The sequence below is a fragment of the Teleopsis dalmanni genome, chromosome 1 (assembly GCF_002237135.1).
Source record: "Teleopsis dalmanni isolate 2A chromosome 1, ASM223713v2, whole genome shotgun sequence".
NCBI lineage: Eukaryota > Metazoa > Arthropoda > Insecta > Diptera > Diopsidae > Teleopsis > Teleopsis dalmanni.
The window spans coordinates 3446614-3462696 of NC_051846.1; the positions used below are offsets into that span (position 1 = coordinate 3446614).

The 16083-nt window shown below is 30.5% G+C and overlaps 2 protein-coding genes across 2 annotated transcripts; one reads left to right on the plus strand and one right to left on the minus strand.

The window, feature by feature from the left end:
• Positions 1-323: 323 nt before the first annotated feature.
• On the plus strand, positions 324-7028 carry LOC119668260 (multidrug resistance protein homolog 65-like). Its single transcript, XM_038077713.1, has 13 exons — positions 324-1369; positions 1439-1684; positions 2828-2999; positions 3060-3380; positions 3448-3904; positions 3962-4062; positions 4194-5038; positions 5096-5359; positions 5420-5716; positions 5773-6151; positions 6233-6347; positions 6409-6650; positions 6722-7028. Exons 1-13 carry the CDS (start codon positions 1083-1085, stop codon positions 6920-6922), a joined length of 3927 nt encoding a protein of 1308 aa, XP_037933641.1. The 5' UTR covers positions 324-1082; the 3' UTR covers positions 6923-7028.
• Positions 7029-9195: 2167 nt separating this feature from the next.
• LOC119668536 (transmembrane 9 superfamily member 3) lies at positions 9196-14608 on the minus strand. Its single transcript, XM_038078075.1, has 8 exons — positions 14166-14608; positions 13897-14092; positions 13477-13838; positions 13277-13408; positions 12555-12721; positions 12040-12474; positions 11754-11984; positions 9196-10081 (listed from the first exon to the last, which is right to left on the minus strand). Exons 1-8 carry the CDS (start codon positions 14238-14240, stop codon positions 9937-9939), a joined length of 1743 nt encoding a protein of 580 aa, XP_037934003.1. The 5' UTR covers positions 14241-14608; the 3' UTR covers positions 9196-9936.
• Positions 14609-16083: the final 1475 nt, after the last annotated feature.

Here is a 16083-nt window from a genome sequence, read left to right on the forward strand (position 1 = left end):
ATATATGCCTCGTAACCAGTCTTCAATGTAAGCCACTCAACAGTGCTGGATTATAACAAAAAGCACTTTACTTTAAATTAAATTTAAATTATAATTAAACCCTTTTCTTACTCTTTTAACATACGTCATGAGTATCTATTTTACGAACTAGTGAAATTAGTAATCATTCAAAAAGAAAAGGGTTTGTTGGAGCCTACAAAAAAAATTATGCCTGCGTTCATATCAATTAATTTCCTTAATAGATTAAAATAAGTGTCTTCGAAATCTTATAAATACACAAACAAACCACATTTCAAAACAGTCGCGCGTTTTATTAGAAGAGAGTCAGTCGGTGATCTTGAACTAGAAGCGGGCCGAGTACAATTTTTATGCTTCACAATTAAATAGAATAGAAGTAATTAAATAAAGTGAAGTGGAGAAGTGTTAATATCAAATGAGAAGACTCAATAAATGTGCTTACGATAAGAAGATAAGAACTTCTCTTCAAATAGTTGTTAAATCTAATTATTAGCAAATATTTCTATAAAGATAAAATAAGCAATCTGTGCAAATTATTTAATAAAAATGCAACAAAACAAATACTAGTAAAGGAACTAATAACAGTCGTAAAAGTTCACGTAGAAAAAATTAATGTCAAATTCATTGACTATTTTTACAAAGTTCGTAGCCTTGACTACATTCAATAACGCATAAGGAAGTCATCCATACCACAAACATTCAATTAAATTTATTTACCGGCTACTCTTTTAATAGTGTCATGGACGTGTGTGTACCCCCCGTATGTGTTTAAGATGCACTACGCAAGTCCATGCTGACTACAACTTTTACATAACTACACCGGAATACACGCAAAGAAACCATTAAGTTAGAAATATTTTTGAAGTGTGAAGTGACTGCAACGTTTAATTAAATGTCGTGTGAAATAAAAAAAGTGATAATTCTTAATTGACCCAGTGAACTCGGCACCCCACACATGAATGAAAAATTTTTTAATAGATTTTTTAAAAATTTGCAACTCATCATTATATATCAATAATTAAGAGTGAACCCCTTTAAAAATTTAGTGAGAAACTCAAACAAAAATGACCTCAACAACGGACAGTACACAGAGCCGTAAGAATAAGAAGGCTAAGAAAAAAGTGAAAGAAGAACGCACTATTAGCTTTCATGAACTTTTTCGTTATGCTAATTATTGGGATCATTTCTTAATTTTTATCGCCTGTCTAATGGCATTTATCAAATCCCTGGTATTCCCTGTTGCGATTATCGTGTACAGTGAACTAGTGGCAATGTTCATAGACCGAAATCTTGGCGTTGGCACTAGTTCTGCAACAATAGCCTTACCATTATTTGGAGGTGGAAAAATGCTGTAAGTGACTTCTTCCTATTGCAGGAAAACAATTAAATCTATGCAATAACTCTACTAATTCTGTTTTAGCTCAAATGCTACACATGAGGAGAATATGGCCGAACTGAAGAAGGATTCTATTTCATTTGGCATTTTAATAACTATAGATACAATTGTTTTGTTTATATCGGGAATTGCATATGTAGACTTACTTAATCATGTAGCCCTCAAATTAATAGTGCGCATGCGTCGCAAGTTCTTTGAGGCTACGATACGCCAGGACATTGGTTGGCACGATGTTACGAAGAATCAAAATTTTGCAGTAAGAATAACAGAGTAAGTTGGAAAGCAAACGAGCATAAGTGAAGTCAACGATAAATGGGTAGTTAGTAAAATAAATTTTATATTTTGCAGAAAATGTATTTAGATAAAGTTGATTCCCTGTCAGATAAGTAGTCAGAGGCAGGTATAGATGGGGAAAAGTCGCTGCATAAAAAAACAATTGGCTACTTTATTGGTCATAACGGTTAGCACTGAAAGATCAGATTTTATGATGAAAATAAAAAAAAACCTTCTTGAAATATAATGGATTATGACAGGCTGAGTGCTTTTGGTCCATATTCGATGATAAAATAATTCTAATTAATATTCACAAGGCAAAAATTTAATGTTCTGATATAGTCTATGAGATACTGTCTATCTTACAAAATTTAACAGACCTTAAGAATTTACAACTAAAATGGGAACAAGCTTCTAATACTATTATTAACAGTAAAGACTAAGAATGTAATATTTATTATTTAAGAAAGTAAAACATAATTTTTGAATCGCAGATTCATATGTTGAAACAGGAAGAAATCGAGCCATTTTTAAACCATATCTTAAGAAGCAATAAAAAATGAATTTTTATATAATGTATATATAATGACCAGCAGTTCTGGATGACAATGGATGACAAGAACGTGAAAAAAATAGAATGCCAGAATTGATCAAAAGGAAACGTATTTCATCTTGACCATACATAGCTATGGTAAATCGCGAAAAAATCGAATCACTGAATACTGGGTACACATATAACACGTTGTATTGCCATTGCACTATAGGATTATCAGATTTCCGGATCTCTGCAATACTTTTTACTAAAGTAAAATTGACCTTAAAACAGAACTGTGTAAATCCCCAATCAAATGGCCGAAAAAAATCTACATTACTTATACAATATAAGCTGATGAATATTTACACTAGTCTTATATAACCAAAATAGGTTTCGCTTAACTGTCAGTTGTAAACTTTTTATATCATTATGTCTATCTTAAATTGATGATAAGAAAATTCAGGTCAACTCATCATTATCATTATCATTATCAAATAAGAATATAAAATAAGAATATAAAACTCAAAATGAATGGATATGTTAAAAACAGATATATGTAAGACCCACCACCAATAAATTTTTTTGTTTTCTTCTTCTTTTTGTAGTAACATGGAGAAAATTCGGAACGGCATTTCAGAGAATATAGGTCATTTTATACAACTATTTTGTGATATTGTTATTAGTATTATAATATCATTTATATATGGATGGAAACTTACTTTATCCATTTGTATTTATATACCCTTGACAGTTCTTGTTAATTATGTTGTTGCCAAAGTAAGTAAAATTTATTATATTAACATAATTATATAATACACTATGTGATGTCTCACACAGTACCAAAGTAAATTAACTACACGAGAACAGGACTCATATGCTATTGCTAGTTCTATTGTAGAAGAAGTAATTGGCGCAATACGCACAGTGGTAGCATTTGGTGGGGAAAAAGTCGAAGCACAACGCTACGAACAACGTCTGGTACCTGCACGTAAAGCAGGTCAACTAAAAGGTGCCTGGTCTGGCTTAAGTGATTCCATATTAAAAGCTATGCTCTTTATTGCAAGTGCAGCTTCATTTTGGTATGGTGCACATCTTATATTGGACGACCGTGAGAAGAATGCAGAAGACAAAGATTACACACCTGCTGTATTAATGATTGTAAGATTATCGATGTTATTTATTATCATATAAAACTTAAGTTTTCATTTTTTATTACCTTTAATAGGTTATTTCTGGTATTATTGTTGGTGCTGATCATATTTCACGTACCACACCTTTTTTGGAGACATTTGCTATGGCGCGTGGTTCAGCTGTTGCCATTTTTGAAGTAATGGACTCAACACCTAAAATTGATCCAATGTCAAAGGATGGAAAAATTTTGAATTATGGCCTTAAAGGCAATATTGAATTTCAGGATGTGTTCTTTCGCTATCCATCTCGAGAAGATGCTATAGTGTTACGAGGTTTTAATTTATCGATTAAAGAAGGAGAAACGGTAGCATTGGTGGGATATTCAGGGTCTGGAAAATCAACTTGTGTTCAATTGCTACAAAGATTTTATGACCCCATATTTGGTAAAATATTATTGGATAATGAAGATATAAAGAAATACAATGTATCTTGGCTTAGATCCAATATGGCAGTAGTTGGTCAAGAACCAGTACTCTTTCAGGGAACGATAGGTAATGAATGATAATTTCCAGCTCTATACATGAGCATTACGTTTATTCTGTTAATAGGTGAGAACATACGCCATGGCAAACCTGATGCCACACAAAAAGAAGTTGAAGATGCGTCACGAGCGGCTAATGCTCATGATTTTATAATCGGCTTACCGGACGTAAGTTGTAAATTTAAAATAAATTATTTTAGAATTAACATTTGACACTTATTATCAACGTATTTATTGATGAATATTAATATATAATTATTATATGATTGCATTTTTTTAAACACATTTTGTTAAAATAGAGTTATAACACTATTATAAGTGAAAAGGGAGTTCAGCTTTCTGGTGGACAGCGCCAACGAATCGCGATTGCTCGAGCACTTATACAAAAACCAAAAATTTTACTTCTTGACGAAGCAACATCAGCATTGGACTATCATTCTGAAAAACTAGTGCAAAGCGCTTTAGATCGCGCCAGCAAAGGACGTACCACAATTGTCGTATCTCATAGGCTTTCTGCCATTTGTCACGCAGATCGCATTATCTTTATCAGTGATGGTAAAATTTTAGAACAGGGCACCCATGACGAACTAATGCAGCGTGCCGGAAAATACTATGATATGGTATCAGCACATGAATACACTGGAAATGCAGAAGACACAATTACCGATATGGAGAGTGAAATTAATTTGGAACTGATGAAAGATCGAAAACTATCAGAAGACTTAGTAAAACAAAAAAATTCTATGCTAGACCCCAGATTTTCAGAATCATCTATTGATAAAAATGTAATTAAATACTTTTCAAATAAGAAAGCGAAAAACGATGAAAATTTAACAGAAAAGGAAGAAACCACCAATTTTACTAAAACTTTTTTTCGCATTCTACTTTCTACTAAACCTGAATGGAGCTTTCTTGCTTTAGGCACAATATGTGCTGGACTTTATGGTTGCGCACAGCCAGCATTTTCTTTAGTTTTAGCAGAGTTATACGCCTCATTAGCCGAACCAGATCCAGAAGATGTACTTAAACATACTTCCACGATGTCCATCATTAGTGTTGTAGTGGGTCTATCGGCATGCGTGGTATGCTTTACTCAAACATACTTCTTCAACTTGGCGGGTGTATGGTTGACTACACGCATGAGGTTAATATTATCTGTTAAAAACTGCGTTTAAAGATTATATATTGTATTCATTCTTAGATCTGAAACGTTTCGTTCTTTTATGCGTCAAGATATGGCTTGGTTTGATGAAAAAGAGAATAGTGTAGGTGCACTTTCTGCGCGTCTCTCTGGTGATGCCTCAAGTGTACAAGGCGCAATTGGATTTCCCCTCAGCAATATAATACAAGCGTTAACCAATTTCATTTGTAGTTTTTCCATAGCATTTGCCTACTCATGGGAACTGGCACTAATTTGCCTTTGTACAGCACCATTTATGGTCGCTGCTATAGTCTTTGAAGCTAAGTAGGTAATCATTTAATAGAAATTCTTTAAACTTTTCAATGCATGCTTAATTGTTTCAAGATTTGCAAATAAATCTGCTTTAAAAGAAAAAGTTGTGTTAGAAGAGACTAGCCGTATTGCTACCGAAACCATAGCTCAAATACGAACAGTTGCAGCTTTGCGCAGAGAACCGGGCGTCATAGCAGAATACGATAAGGAAATAGATCGATATGAAATGCAAATTAAAAGACGTCTACGTTTTCGTGGCTTGGTTAATTCATTAGGAATGGCTATAATGTTCTTTGGATATGCTGTCACCTTAACTTACGGTGGCATTATGAATGCTGAAGGCAAAATTAAATTCGAAGATATTATGAAGTAAGTACTAACAACCTTATCTGTTGTCGTTGACATTAAGATATTACTTTATGTAGAATTGCTAATACTATGTTGTACGGTTTGTTCATACTTGCACAATCACTTGCTTTTACACCAGCGTTTAATGCTGCTCTCATATCGGCAAGTCGTCTGTATCAAATCATCGATCGTGAACCATCAATTCAGTCACCTGATATATTTGGCGCAAAATCCAATGGTGTTGTGATTTCCAAAACAAATGTTGTGCAACAGGGTGTGAGCTATCGTGACATTAACTTCAGCTATCCAACACGTCCAGATCAGAAAGTCTTAAAAAATTTTAACCTAGATGTATTGCAAGGAAAAACAATTGCCTTAGTAGGTTCTTCGGGGTCAGGCAAATCAACTTGTGTACAACTGCTTCAACGTTTTTACGATCCTATCAGTGGAAAGATTGTAAGTTTTGAATTACACGTTACATAAAAAAATAGATCAGTTCCTTCTTAAACACGAATTTCAAAAAAAAAAATATGATAGCTAATTGATCAGGAAGACATACACCAGGACATGGAGCTGCCAACTCTACGTCGTCGTTTAGGTATAGTATCACAAGAACCATCACTTTTTGAAAAGACAATAGCAGAAAATATTGGTAAGACAAACAATGTAATGACTTCGGTTTCTTTCTATAACTTACGAATGCTCTCCCACAGGTTATGGCGACACAACTCGCGTGGTGCCTATGACACAAATCATTGCTGCTGCTAAAATGGCAAATGCTCATGATTTTATTACAGCACTTCCTTCAGGTTATGACACATGTCTAGGTTCAAAGGGTACGCAACTATCTGGTGGACAAAAACAACGCATAGCTATTGCTCGCGCCTTAGTAAGAAATCCGAAAATATTGCTATTAGATGAAGCGACTTCAGCGCTCGATTTGCAAAGCGAAAGAGTAAGTTTTAAACAGAGAAAACATTTTCAATCAATTTAATTTATAAATCCTTTTATCTCTCTTTACTTTAGGTTGTACAAACTGCACTGGATGAGGCTTGTGCTGGTAGAACATGTATAGTAATTGCACATCGATTGGCCACTGTGCAGAATGCAGATCTTATATGTGTTATACAAAGTGGACGTATCGTTGAACACGGAAATCATCCACAGCTAATTGCGAAAAATGGTATATATGCCAAACTATATCGCAGTCAACCAAATACACAATAGAAATCTTTCATCCAAAAATCAAACAGAATAGCTTTAGTAGTTTATATTATCTTTAATTCTAAATTAACTTTAGTTGATAATCATATATGATATATATATCTTTTCTTTTCGTAAAAGTAAATAATATTTTTAGTGCCATAGCTGGTTTTTTTGATATACCATAGTTAAGGATACATGCTAATATTTGCTTTCCTTGCGAACGATTGAAATTCAACAAGAGTGATAAGTGGCCCTTTGGGGTCATAGGAAAGTAATTTTATCAAAAACTCGTTCGTTACTAGAAATAATTAATGATTCACAACGAAAATTAAACATGACAGGGATTACTCTATGGAGGATTACATCAGTTATCAAACTTCACTTCAAATTTCCAGTATAGCTGTGGATCACAATGGATCAATAGACCTAAGTCGATACTTACATAGAAGAGAATCCGTGTTTAGAGCATTTTAGTCAGCAGAATTCACTTTAAAAAACTACTACGGCTTGAAGGTTCCAAATGGTTTTAGACTCTTTAAGTTTGCTCTGGTAACACAATGGATTAATAGACCTAACTCAATTCGTAAAAGCACTTTAAATTATGAAGAAACGTTAAAAACCAGTTCATTTTAGTTTCTTTAATATTGTTGGGGCCCAAGAGGTTCTACTGTTATTACCCTAGTTGGGATAATAAACAGTAACTGGTTGTATGAGTAGTCAAACTGTTCCAAAACGTGTATCTGGCTCGTCCTATTGATTCACTGTTGTTCTACAATATAACAAATAACGTTATCAAGTCAAATACCTAAGTAACTAGATGTAAGTAACTAGAAGCAATAATTTTACAAGAACATATCATACGTAACCAAGTGCCTAGTTATTTATGTTCGGTGTGGATAGCGTGACCGTGTCCCGAATTCGATTGAATTTATAAGTACACAGTTCTGGTGGTTAATATGTAGACATCACTGAATTAATTCCTTGATTGATAAGTGTAATATTTTCTATGATATGCGTGTGGCTGTACGTGATAGCATTGTGAATTGTATTTATTGATTAAAAATTATTTTAAATTTAATTTAAACAAACTACAGTGGTATGTATATGCTTTCTACACTACAGTACACTTGTGAATGAAAATGGGATTAAATATTTATTTCAATATATTGTTTAGACCATTAGGTGTGAAATATATATCATTCAAATGTTCTTCGCGAGACTTACAGTTTACAGTGCTGGATTCTATTGAGGTAATTACGTTTACTTACCGATGCATAGATGACAAGAGCTCGATAAATACTTGACAGATATTCGGTTTCAAAATCACAAAAATTAAAGAATTATCAATATTAACAATCCGTAGTCCTTAAAAAAAATTCCTGTTGTGGCAAATCGTTATTCTGATGGCTCAAGACAGAATGTAGCTTTTAGCTCACTACTGCCACATATCTTTTACATTAATATCTTTAGTCACGTCAAAAAAAAAAAATGGATAATCATGTAACTCTAGTGATGAGTTTCACACTTATGCAATTTTGAAAAAAAAATGTGTGGATGCAATGGTCTTCAAAACCTACTTGTGCCAGGTTTCTTCAGCTGGACCAAGGATAATTTCAATTTAAACCCCACCCACCCCAATCAACACTTCCTATCCTCAATCAACTATCACCTACCCACATTCTAACCCATGTATTCAACTAGTAAGTCCTTTCATGTTATCTGCTTTTTGATCCCAGCGGGTTACAACAACAACAACAACAACAATAGACACTTGCTGATTTTCATTGCCCGGTATGCGACAATTTCGTTTATTGGCCCAAAATTGGATGCCCAAAATCGTTAATGTTTCTAATCAAGTTATCAGAATTTAAATTCAAACACATTTTGTGATTGTTATGTTACTGAAAGTGTGCTGTCAAGTCAGGACCAAGAAATGGATAACTCTCTAGTTTACGGTTTATCAAAATTACTTCAATTGGAATTATAAAAACAAATATTTTTATCTTAAAAACTAAGAGGTTTTAAAACGGTATTAAACATATATTGCTACAATTTACTCTTAATTAAATTAAGATTTAAGTAACGAACATTAACTACAAACAATGACACCCAAGTTAAATTTACTGTCTTTTCCCACATTTGATCAATTCATTATGGATTTAGTAGCATATAGCCTTTTTGCTATATTTAAACTATTATAATTATAAACCATCTACTATACTACCACAGAAACATGCATTTAAATATAATTTATATCTACTTTCAAAACAACTTCAAGCTAGTTTTCGAATGAGTTTAGCTTCATAAATTCTTATCGTTTATTATTTAAGTTAATAAATTTACATTACAATTTATATAAATATATTAATTAATTCGTTTACATCAAGTAGTACGACGAATCGATACTACAACAAAAGTTGTACTACTAAAAATTGGCTTCTATGTTCTATATGTTATATATTTATTTAGAAAGGTAAGTACAGTGAGTACCGTTCATAACAAAGAAGTACAAATAATTATCTTAGTAGTTTGGATACCAAAAATTGGAGCTTTTCGCTTTTACAAACAGTACAACTGTGAACTATTCAAGGTTAAGTTAAATATGCAAAATATTGCAACTGTAAAAAATATATACTATTTGTTAAACAAATTATACAAAATGAGATACAAAACAAACAATACTAACTTATATTGCCAATCGTAATAGATTATATATTAATTAAAATTTTTATACATATACTAAATAATTGATATAGATTTATTACTATGAAAATACTATGACACATATATATGTCATGGAGTATATTCAATAAATTACAATTAAGCGCAGTATAACTACATATTTATAAAAAATAGTAGACAATAATAAAACAGGAAAATATAGAACACAAATGTTACACATATTACAATTCAAGCAAACTCTAAACATAAAATAAATTTGCACTTTTGCAATTAATAGCAATTAAATGTTGGTTTAGCTTTTTAGTTACACAAATAAAATAAACATTTCAAATAAATATATTTCTTTGAGTTATTTAGTCTATTTTTACATTGGAATAGATTTTTCTTACAAAATAACTTGTGCCCACATAGCCCACCGTACCACAAATTATTCCTAATGCACCGCTGAACAAAGCCATATAGCCGAAGTAGAAAGCCGTTTGAAAAAGTCCATACATTCTGAAAAATAGAAGAATATGTTAAAAAGTCATTTTTATATAAATGAATGATTAATATATAATAATTAATATATATAAATTTATTTGTAGATAGACTTCAATTGATATTGATCAACTCAGTTTAAAATAAACAAATGTAATACAATATTATAATAATAATAATATTATTATAATAAAATTATTATAATAATAGTAATATAATAACAATAATAAGATAATAATATAATAAAAATAATATAACAAATATAATAATGTAATTGCAATAATATAATAATAATAATATAATAATAATAACAATAATATAATAATAATAATACAATAATAATAATATAAGTTTTTGAACTTATAAAATGCAACATTTATGGATTTCTTATATTTATATTTAATAAATACATTTTGTTAAAAAAAATAATATTTTAACACCACGCTACATGATCAAAACTTTGATCCAAAACTAATAGATGTTTATGAAGATCATTAATAATATATAGATATTTGACAGTATCCGAAAATAGTTGTTTTTTCTGCTCAAGAATTCGCTTGATTAAATTAAATATTTATATGAATTTAACAATATTTCCACACTATTACATCCTTCTCTATTTGAATAAAATTTTATCATAAAACATAAAAATTTGTAAAAAAATCTATTTCATTAAAATAATTATACCAGAAATATATTGTGAGTTTTATAATTAAGTCATAGTTTGGAAACTAAAAATAATACTACATATTTTTATCTAAAGAATTGCAATATATCATTTTGAAGAAACAAAAAAATGTTATCAGAAATGTTCTCACATCCATTACAAGGCACACTTCATAACCAACAATCACTTTACTTGTAGATATTCTACTTGACTTGAAAAACTTTTGATAAAAGCCTTTATAACTACAAAAAAAGATTTTACACATACATATGCTGAAATGAAATGAACTATACTTTTTCTATATACTCCACTTGACTTGTTAGTAAGACTGTTAGTAAGACATTAGAGTCTATAAATACCAAAAACAGAATATTCTGCAGGCAAATTTGTTGAAATGAAATAAAACTGATTGAACAGTCCATGAAGAAAGACTACGGAACAAAAGCAACTCAATAAGTTAATAAGTTACATAAATTAATAACCTTAATAAGCACATTAACATAAAAACATTTACATAGCAAATAATAGATATGACACTATTAGTATTCATCGCATATATATTATATATCAAGTTTCATAAAAATATTTGTATAATAAAAAATAGATATCGCATTTTTTGATAACATAAAATAGTAATTAATCTATAAATAGAGCAAGTGAATAAAAATCAATAATGATTATTTTTGATTTACTTTTTATATAATAAAAATAAATAAAAATATTTCTATTTAAGACTGTTGATAATAATATAAATAGATAATAGATACTTAGTTGTGTAATTAAAATGTTCTACATAGAGATCTTAATACGAAAACGGCAACAAGCTAATAGTTTATTTAATAATTAATAAAAAGGTTTTTTTTTTATTCTATACTAGAAGGGTATATAAATATTAAACTAAATATATATGAGTTTATCAGGATGATCAGCATATATAGCTATTTACAACTTCTTCTAAGTATACAAATAATTTCTTAATTCAATAAATACTAAATTTAATTTAATTTAATTTAATTTACTTACTTCGTTTTAAAGAAGAAATAGTAAAAGGAGTAAGCATATACATAAATAGACGTTGATGCAGCAGACATAAAACTAGTCCATTGCCATCGATAATCCTCTGCATTCAGCAAGAAATATGTGCAGACAATAGTTACACAGACTGTAACTATAGTTAATATCGAGAAGACCAAAAGCATAAATCCATAAACATAATATATTTTATATGCCCAAAACGAAGTAAAAATAAAGTACCTACGAATAAAGATCATTAATAGAATATAATTTACATTTATAGAAAAAAACTTACATTTCAATAAATATTGAACCAAATGGCAACACACCACCCAGTAAAATAATAATTGCAGGTTCCATAAACCATTTCTTTTCGGGTATTGGCCTTGGTACCGCATTTACACGGCATGGATAGTCCGGCTGTCCATCTAAATTACGGCCGACAACTGTACCAACCAAAGTTAATGGCAGAATGACAAAGATGCAAATACAAGTAACCGCAACCATAGTACCAAATGGAATGGCACGCGAAGCATGATAGCCAATAGCTATGAAATTAATGAAAAATGCTGTGCCACACACAAATACAGGCACCATAAAGGCAGACACCAACATTTGTCGTATCCACATGCGACCACCAAGACGCGCATATAGTGAACCACCAAAATAACCATTGATAGGCGATGTTGCAGCATAAACAAATATTGCCGTCGATAACATTGAACCCCGTCTATTAACATATAAGAGTAAAGAACAATAATTAATTATAAGAATAAAAAAAAGAAAAGAGATTGTAGCTCTTTCACTTACTCTGTATATAATTCGCCTACTATAGCAAACATTATAACGCAAAATACCACAGATATAAGTTGATAACCAGCGCCAACCATTGCGGAAAATAAAAGTGCATGTGGTGGAGAACGAAAAACATCACCATGCACTTGCTTCCAACCATATTCATCACCCAAATCGCGTTCCTAAAAAAAATAAAATTATACAATTAATTTATTTAAATTAATAATTCGTTTACTACGTCTTAATAAAAAAACATTTATGTCTGTATGTTTTAATTAATTTACTAGAAAAGTTAAGAACAAATTTTTAACAAATATTTAAAAACAAAAAACAATTATAGTATTAATTACTTAATATTTAAAAAATACTAATATTTAAATGTTTTTTCGTATAATTAACTTGAAAAATGAAGATAACACGTTTTCAATTTAAGAAAATATTTAACTATTTAAAAATTATGCATAAAAATAAATAATTGCAGTAAAATTAATGCAGATAACTGCGCTGTTATAAAAGCTGTCTTTACTAATATTTTTTGAAAAATATATCTCAAAAAAAAATTTGAATACGGATATTGAAACGTGCACTAGATATAAAACACTTGTTTCTAAGCAAAATTTCCTAGCGCTTTGTATATTTATTTAATATTTGCAGCTGTGTAAACGATACTTAATATTTACATAATATAAATAACAGAATTTCAGAATTTCAGTTTTGAATATTTAACAGATACATACCATATCATCCATTTCTTCGTCTTTGCTATATCGTGCGTAATCTTTACGCAAAGTACGCATGAGTATCATTGAAACCAATCCAACCAAGAAAATAACCATCATAAAACTATTAAAAATGCTGAACCAATGTATCTAAAAACATAAAAATAGTATATATGTTAAAGTACATATTATTATTATAATTTATAATGGAACTGTACCCTATGTTGAAAGAATTTAGGATCTAAGTATTTATCAAAACGATCTTTAAAGGACACACTGCTTGGCTTCCAGTTGACTTCATAAGAGAATTTTATTTTTTCGCCTGTTTTGAGCAATTTTTTCTCTGCAGTTGTTAAATTGATATCGACTATTTGTTGGCCATTATAGCCAATTTCGAATTTTTTGTGCGTGTATATATAATATTTTCCATTCTGTTCTTCTTTTTCACCCACTTTGCCCCAAATCGGTAGACCATCAATATACATCTGGTACCAATACTCATTCATAACAGCATATGTGAATGCTTTTACCTTATCATCAGTCAAATCAACCATACAAATTACTGTAGTGGGTACGTCAACTGTGTGGAAGAACGCAATATTAAAAATGGTCCATAATCACTTAAGTAAACAACTTACTCTTAAACTCCATTTCATATCCACTAAATTCCAACTCAACGCCTTGCAAAGCCTCACTTAATGTCTCATGATAATGTGATATGCTCGATTTAGATCCACTGCAAAAAGGCAGTGAAAAGTAGGCATATGTTTCTTGTCGATTATGGTACGGACCTACAGTGTTCATCCACAGTACCACTTCTTCTCGATCTTTGTACTGTAATTCATAAAACAAACAATTACTTCATAAATATATTCTGTGAAGCAAGTTTTTCAGTACAAGTCTTTACCTGATGTGTGTGTTCGTCCGCATAACTATAGCCCAACAGACACACACATAAAACAAATAATTGCTTCAGCCGCATTATGATGTATATAAGAGTTGCATATAATTGTTGTTATTAATGTAGGGGTATGAACGAATAAATTTAAGTCAGAATATTAATTTGATATAATTTTCCAATAATTAGTAAACTGCAAAGACAGCGGGTCCGGTATTTTTATATATATATATTTTTTTTGGTTTGTTGAACTTGAGCTATTTGTCAAATCATTTAATGCGTTTTCTTTTAATTATTCATCTTAAAAATTTAATAATATTTATCGTTTAACAATTACATATAGGTTTATGGAAATATTATGGCAAAAAATAAAAATATTTCGCGACGTTGCTTTTCAGAAAAATTGATTCGGTTTGCATTTGTCAACACGTCAACTGATGTGAGAGAGTTGCCAATATCTGCCTAAAATGTAATTCACAATAGAGTTAGTAATATTTAAAAAAAAAACTAAACAATTATCATAAAGTCTAATATTAAAACTACTTTTGTTAATGAAATTAAATTTGATCATTTCCATTGGCATAAGCTGATTTATACATGTGAAATAGCTTGCTTGTTTACATTTAACATATAAAACATATAATAAATACATCAAATTTTAATAATTTCCCTTGTGGGAAATTTAATTTTAAAAGTTGCATTCGACATTTTTCGCCTTAAATCTGCTAGTGTTTTTATAATAAGCTCACTTATATGTAATGCTCTTTGTATGATAAATTATTTTCATTAGCAGCCTTAATGAGACAGTGTAAACGCAGTATTACAGCCCAATTTCTTAAAATAGAAAATAATAAAATATTATTTCTATTTTGAATTTATTAAATATAACCGTTTTATGACGAAAAAAATAATGTCATTTGCTATTATATTTTTTCATTTGATTTTAATTGAGATTCGTTTTAATGTGTCAACATATTTTGTTGTTTTTTTTATAAAAACTAGAGTCTAATGGTTCTTAAAAACTTCTCAAGTTATATTAAACTAATAAAACTATAATCCACTATGGACTAGACAAATACGGAATTGACTCCTGGGAATGTATATTCTTACGGAAGAGGCAATAAAACTCTGTAAAGTAGGTTCTAAACTAGTTTTTATTGATGCAACAGGGCTTAGAGACCTATTCTAAACCCAGAATGGGAGCGCAATAGACCCAACGATCGCAGTGCCATATCCCTTAACGATAATAATAATTATCCACTATATAAACGCTTTTATAGAATTATTTTTGTCGGTAGTTAGAAACCATTGCTGCCGACATAAACCTACTACAAGGATATAAACCCACTAAAATCGCTTCTTACTAATGTAAAATTTACCAACCGTCAGGCTAAAGAGCTGGTTCATCCTATAAGGTTATCATAACCATAGGGATAAACCAGCTCTTTAGCCTGACGGCTACCTAAAATGTCGAGCAAGTACCGACTTCCCTCGGCTGAAAACCATTTATAAATCAGAGACCTAGTTGTAGACCAACTTAATCCACAATATGGCTCCGGTACACAGATTTGAATGGCAGATCCTGATTTCGCAAGATTGTCGGGAGACTCATTACCATTGATTCCTGTGCGATCAGGCACCCAGCAAAGCATCACTTATAGAATTTAGTATACATTTTCACATTTTCATATAATATTTCAGAGCAACTAAGGATTAATGCTTACAAGCAGTTTTCCTGTAATAAACCTAACATGGTTTTAGCAAAGCAGAAGAATTACAAGAATTAAAAAGCAGAAGAATGATGAATACAAGCTTATGGATATTTGACGGCTTTGGTTAAAGTTCGCATCCACTTTGAGTTCAGAAATTTCCAAAATTTTATATTTATATAAAAACACTCAAATATTGCATTTTGTCTATTTTATTT

Coding starts and splice junctions, on each gene's coding strand:
- LOC119668260 (XM_038077713.1), top strand. CDS start 1,083: ATGACCTCAACAACGGACAGTACACAGAGCCGTAAGAATAAGAAGGCT. Junction 5,039..5,095: donor TGGTTGACTACACGCATGAG/GTTAATATTATC, acceptor ATTCATTCTTAG/ATCTGAAACGTTTCGTTCTT. Junction 5,360..5,419: donor GCTATAGTCTTTGAAGCTAA/GTAGGTAATCAT, acceptor AATTGTTTCAAG/ATTTGCAAATAAATCTGCTT.
- LOC119668536 (XM_038078075.1), bottom strand. CDS start 14,240: ATGCGGCTGAAGCAATTATTTGTTTTATGTGTGTGTCTGTTGGGCTAT. Junction 12,475..12,554: donor GTAGGCGAATTATATACAGA/GTAAGTGAAAGA, acceptor ATATGTTAATAG/ACGGGGTTCAATGTTATCGA. Junction 10,082..11,753: donor TATTTCTTCTTTAAAACGAA/GTAAGTAAATTA, acceptor TCTATTTTTCAG/AATGTATGGACTTTTTCAAA.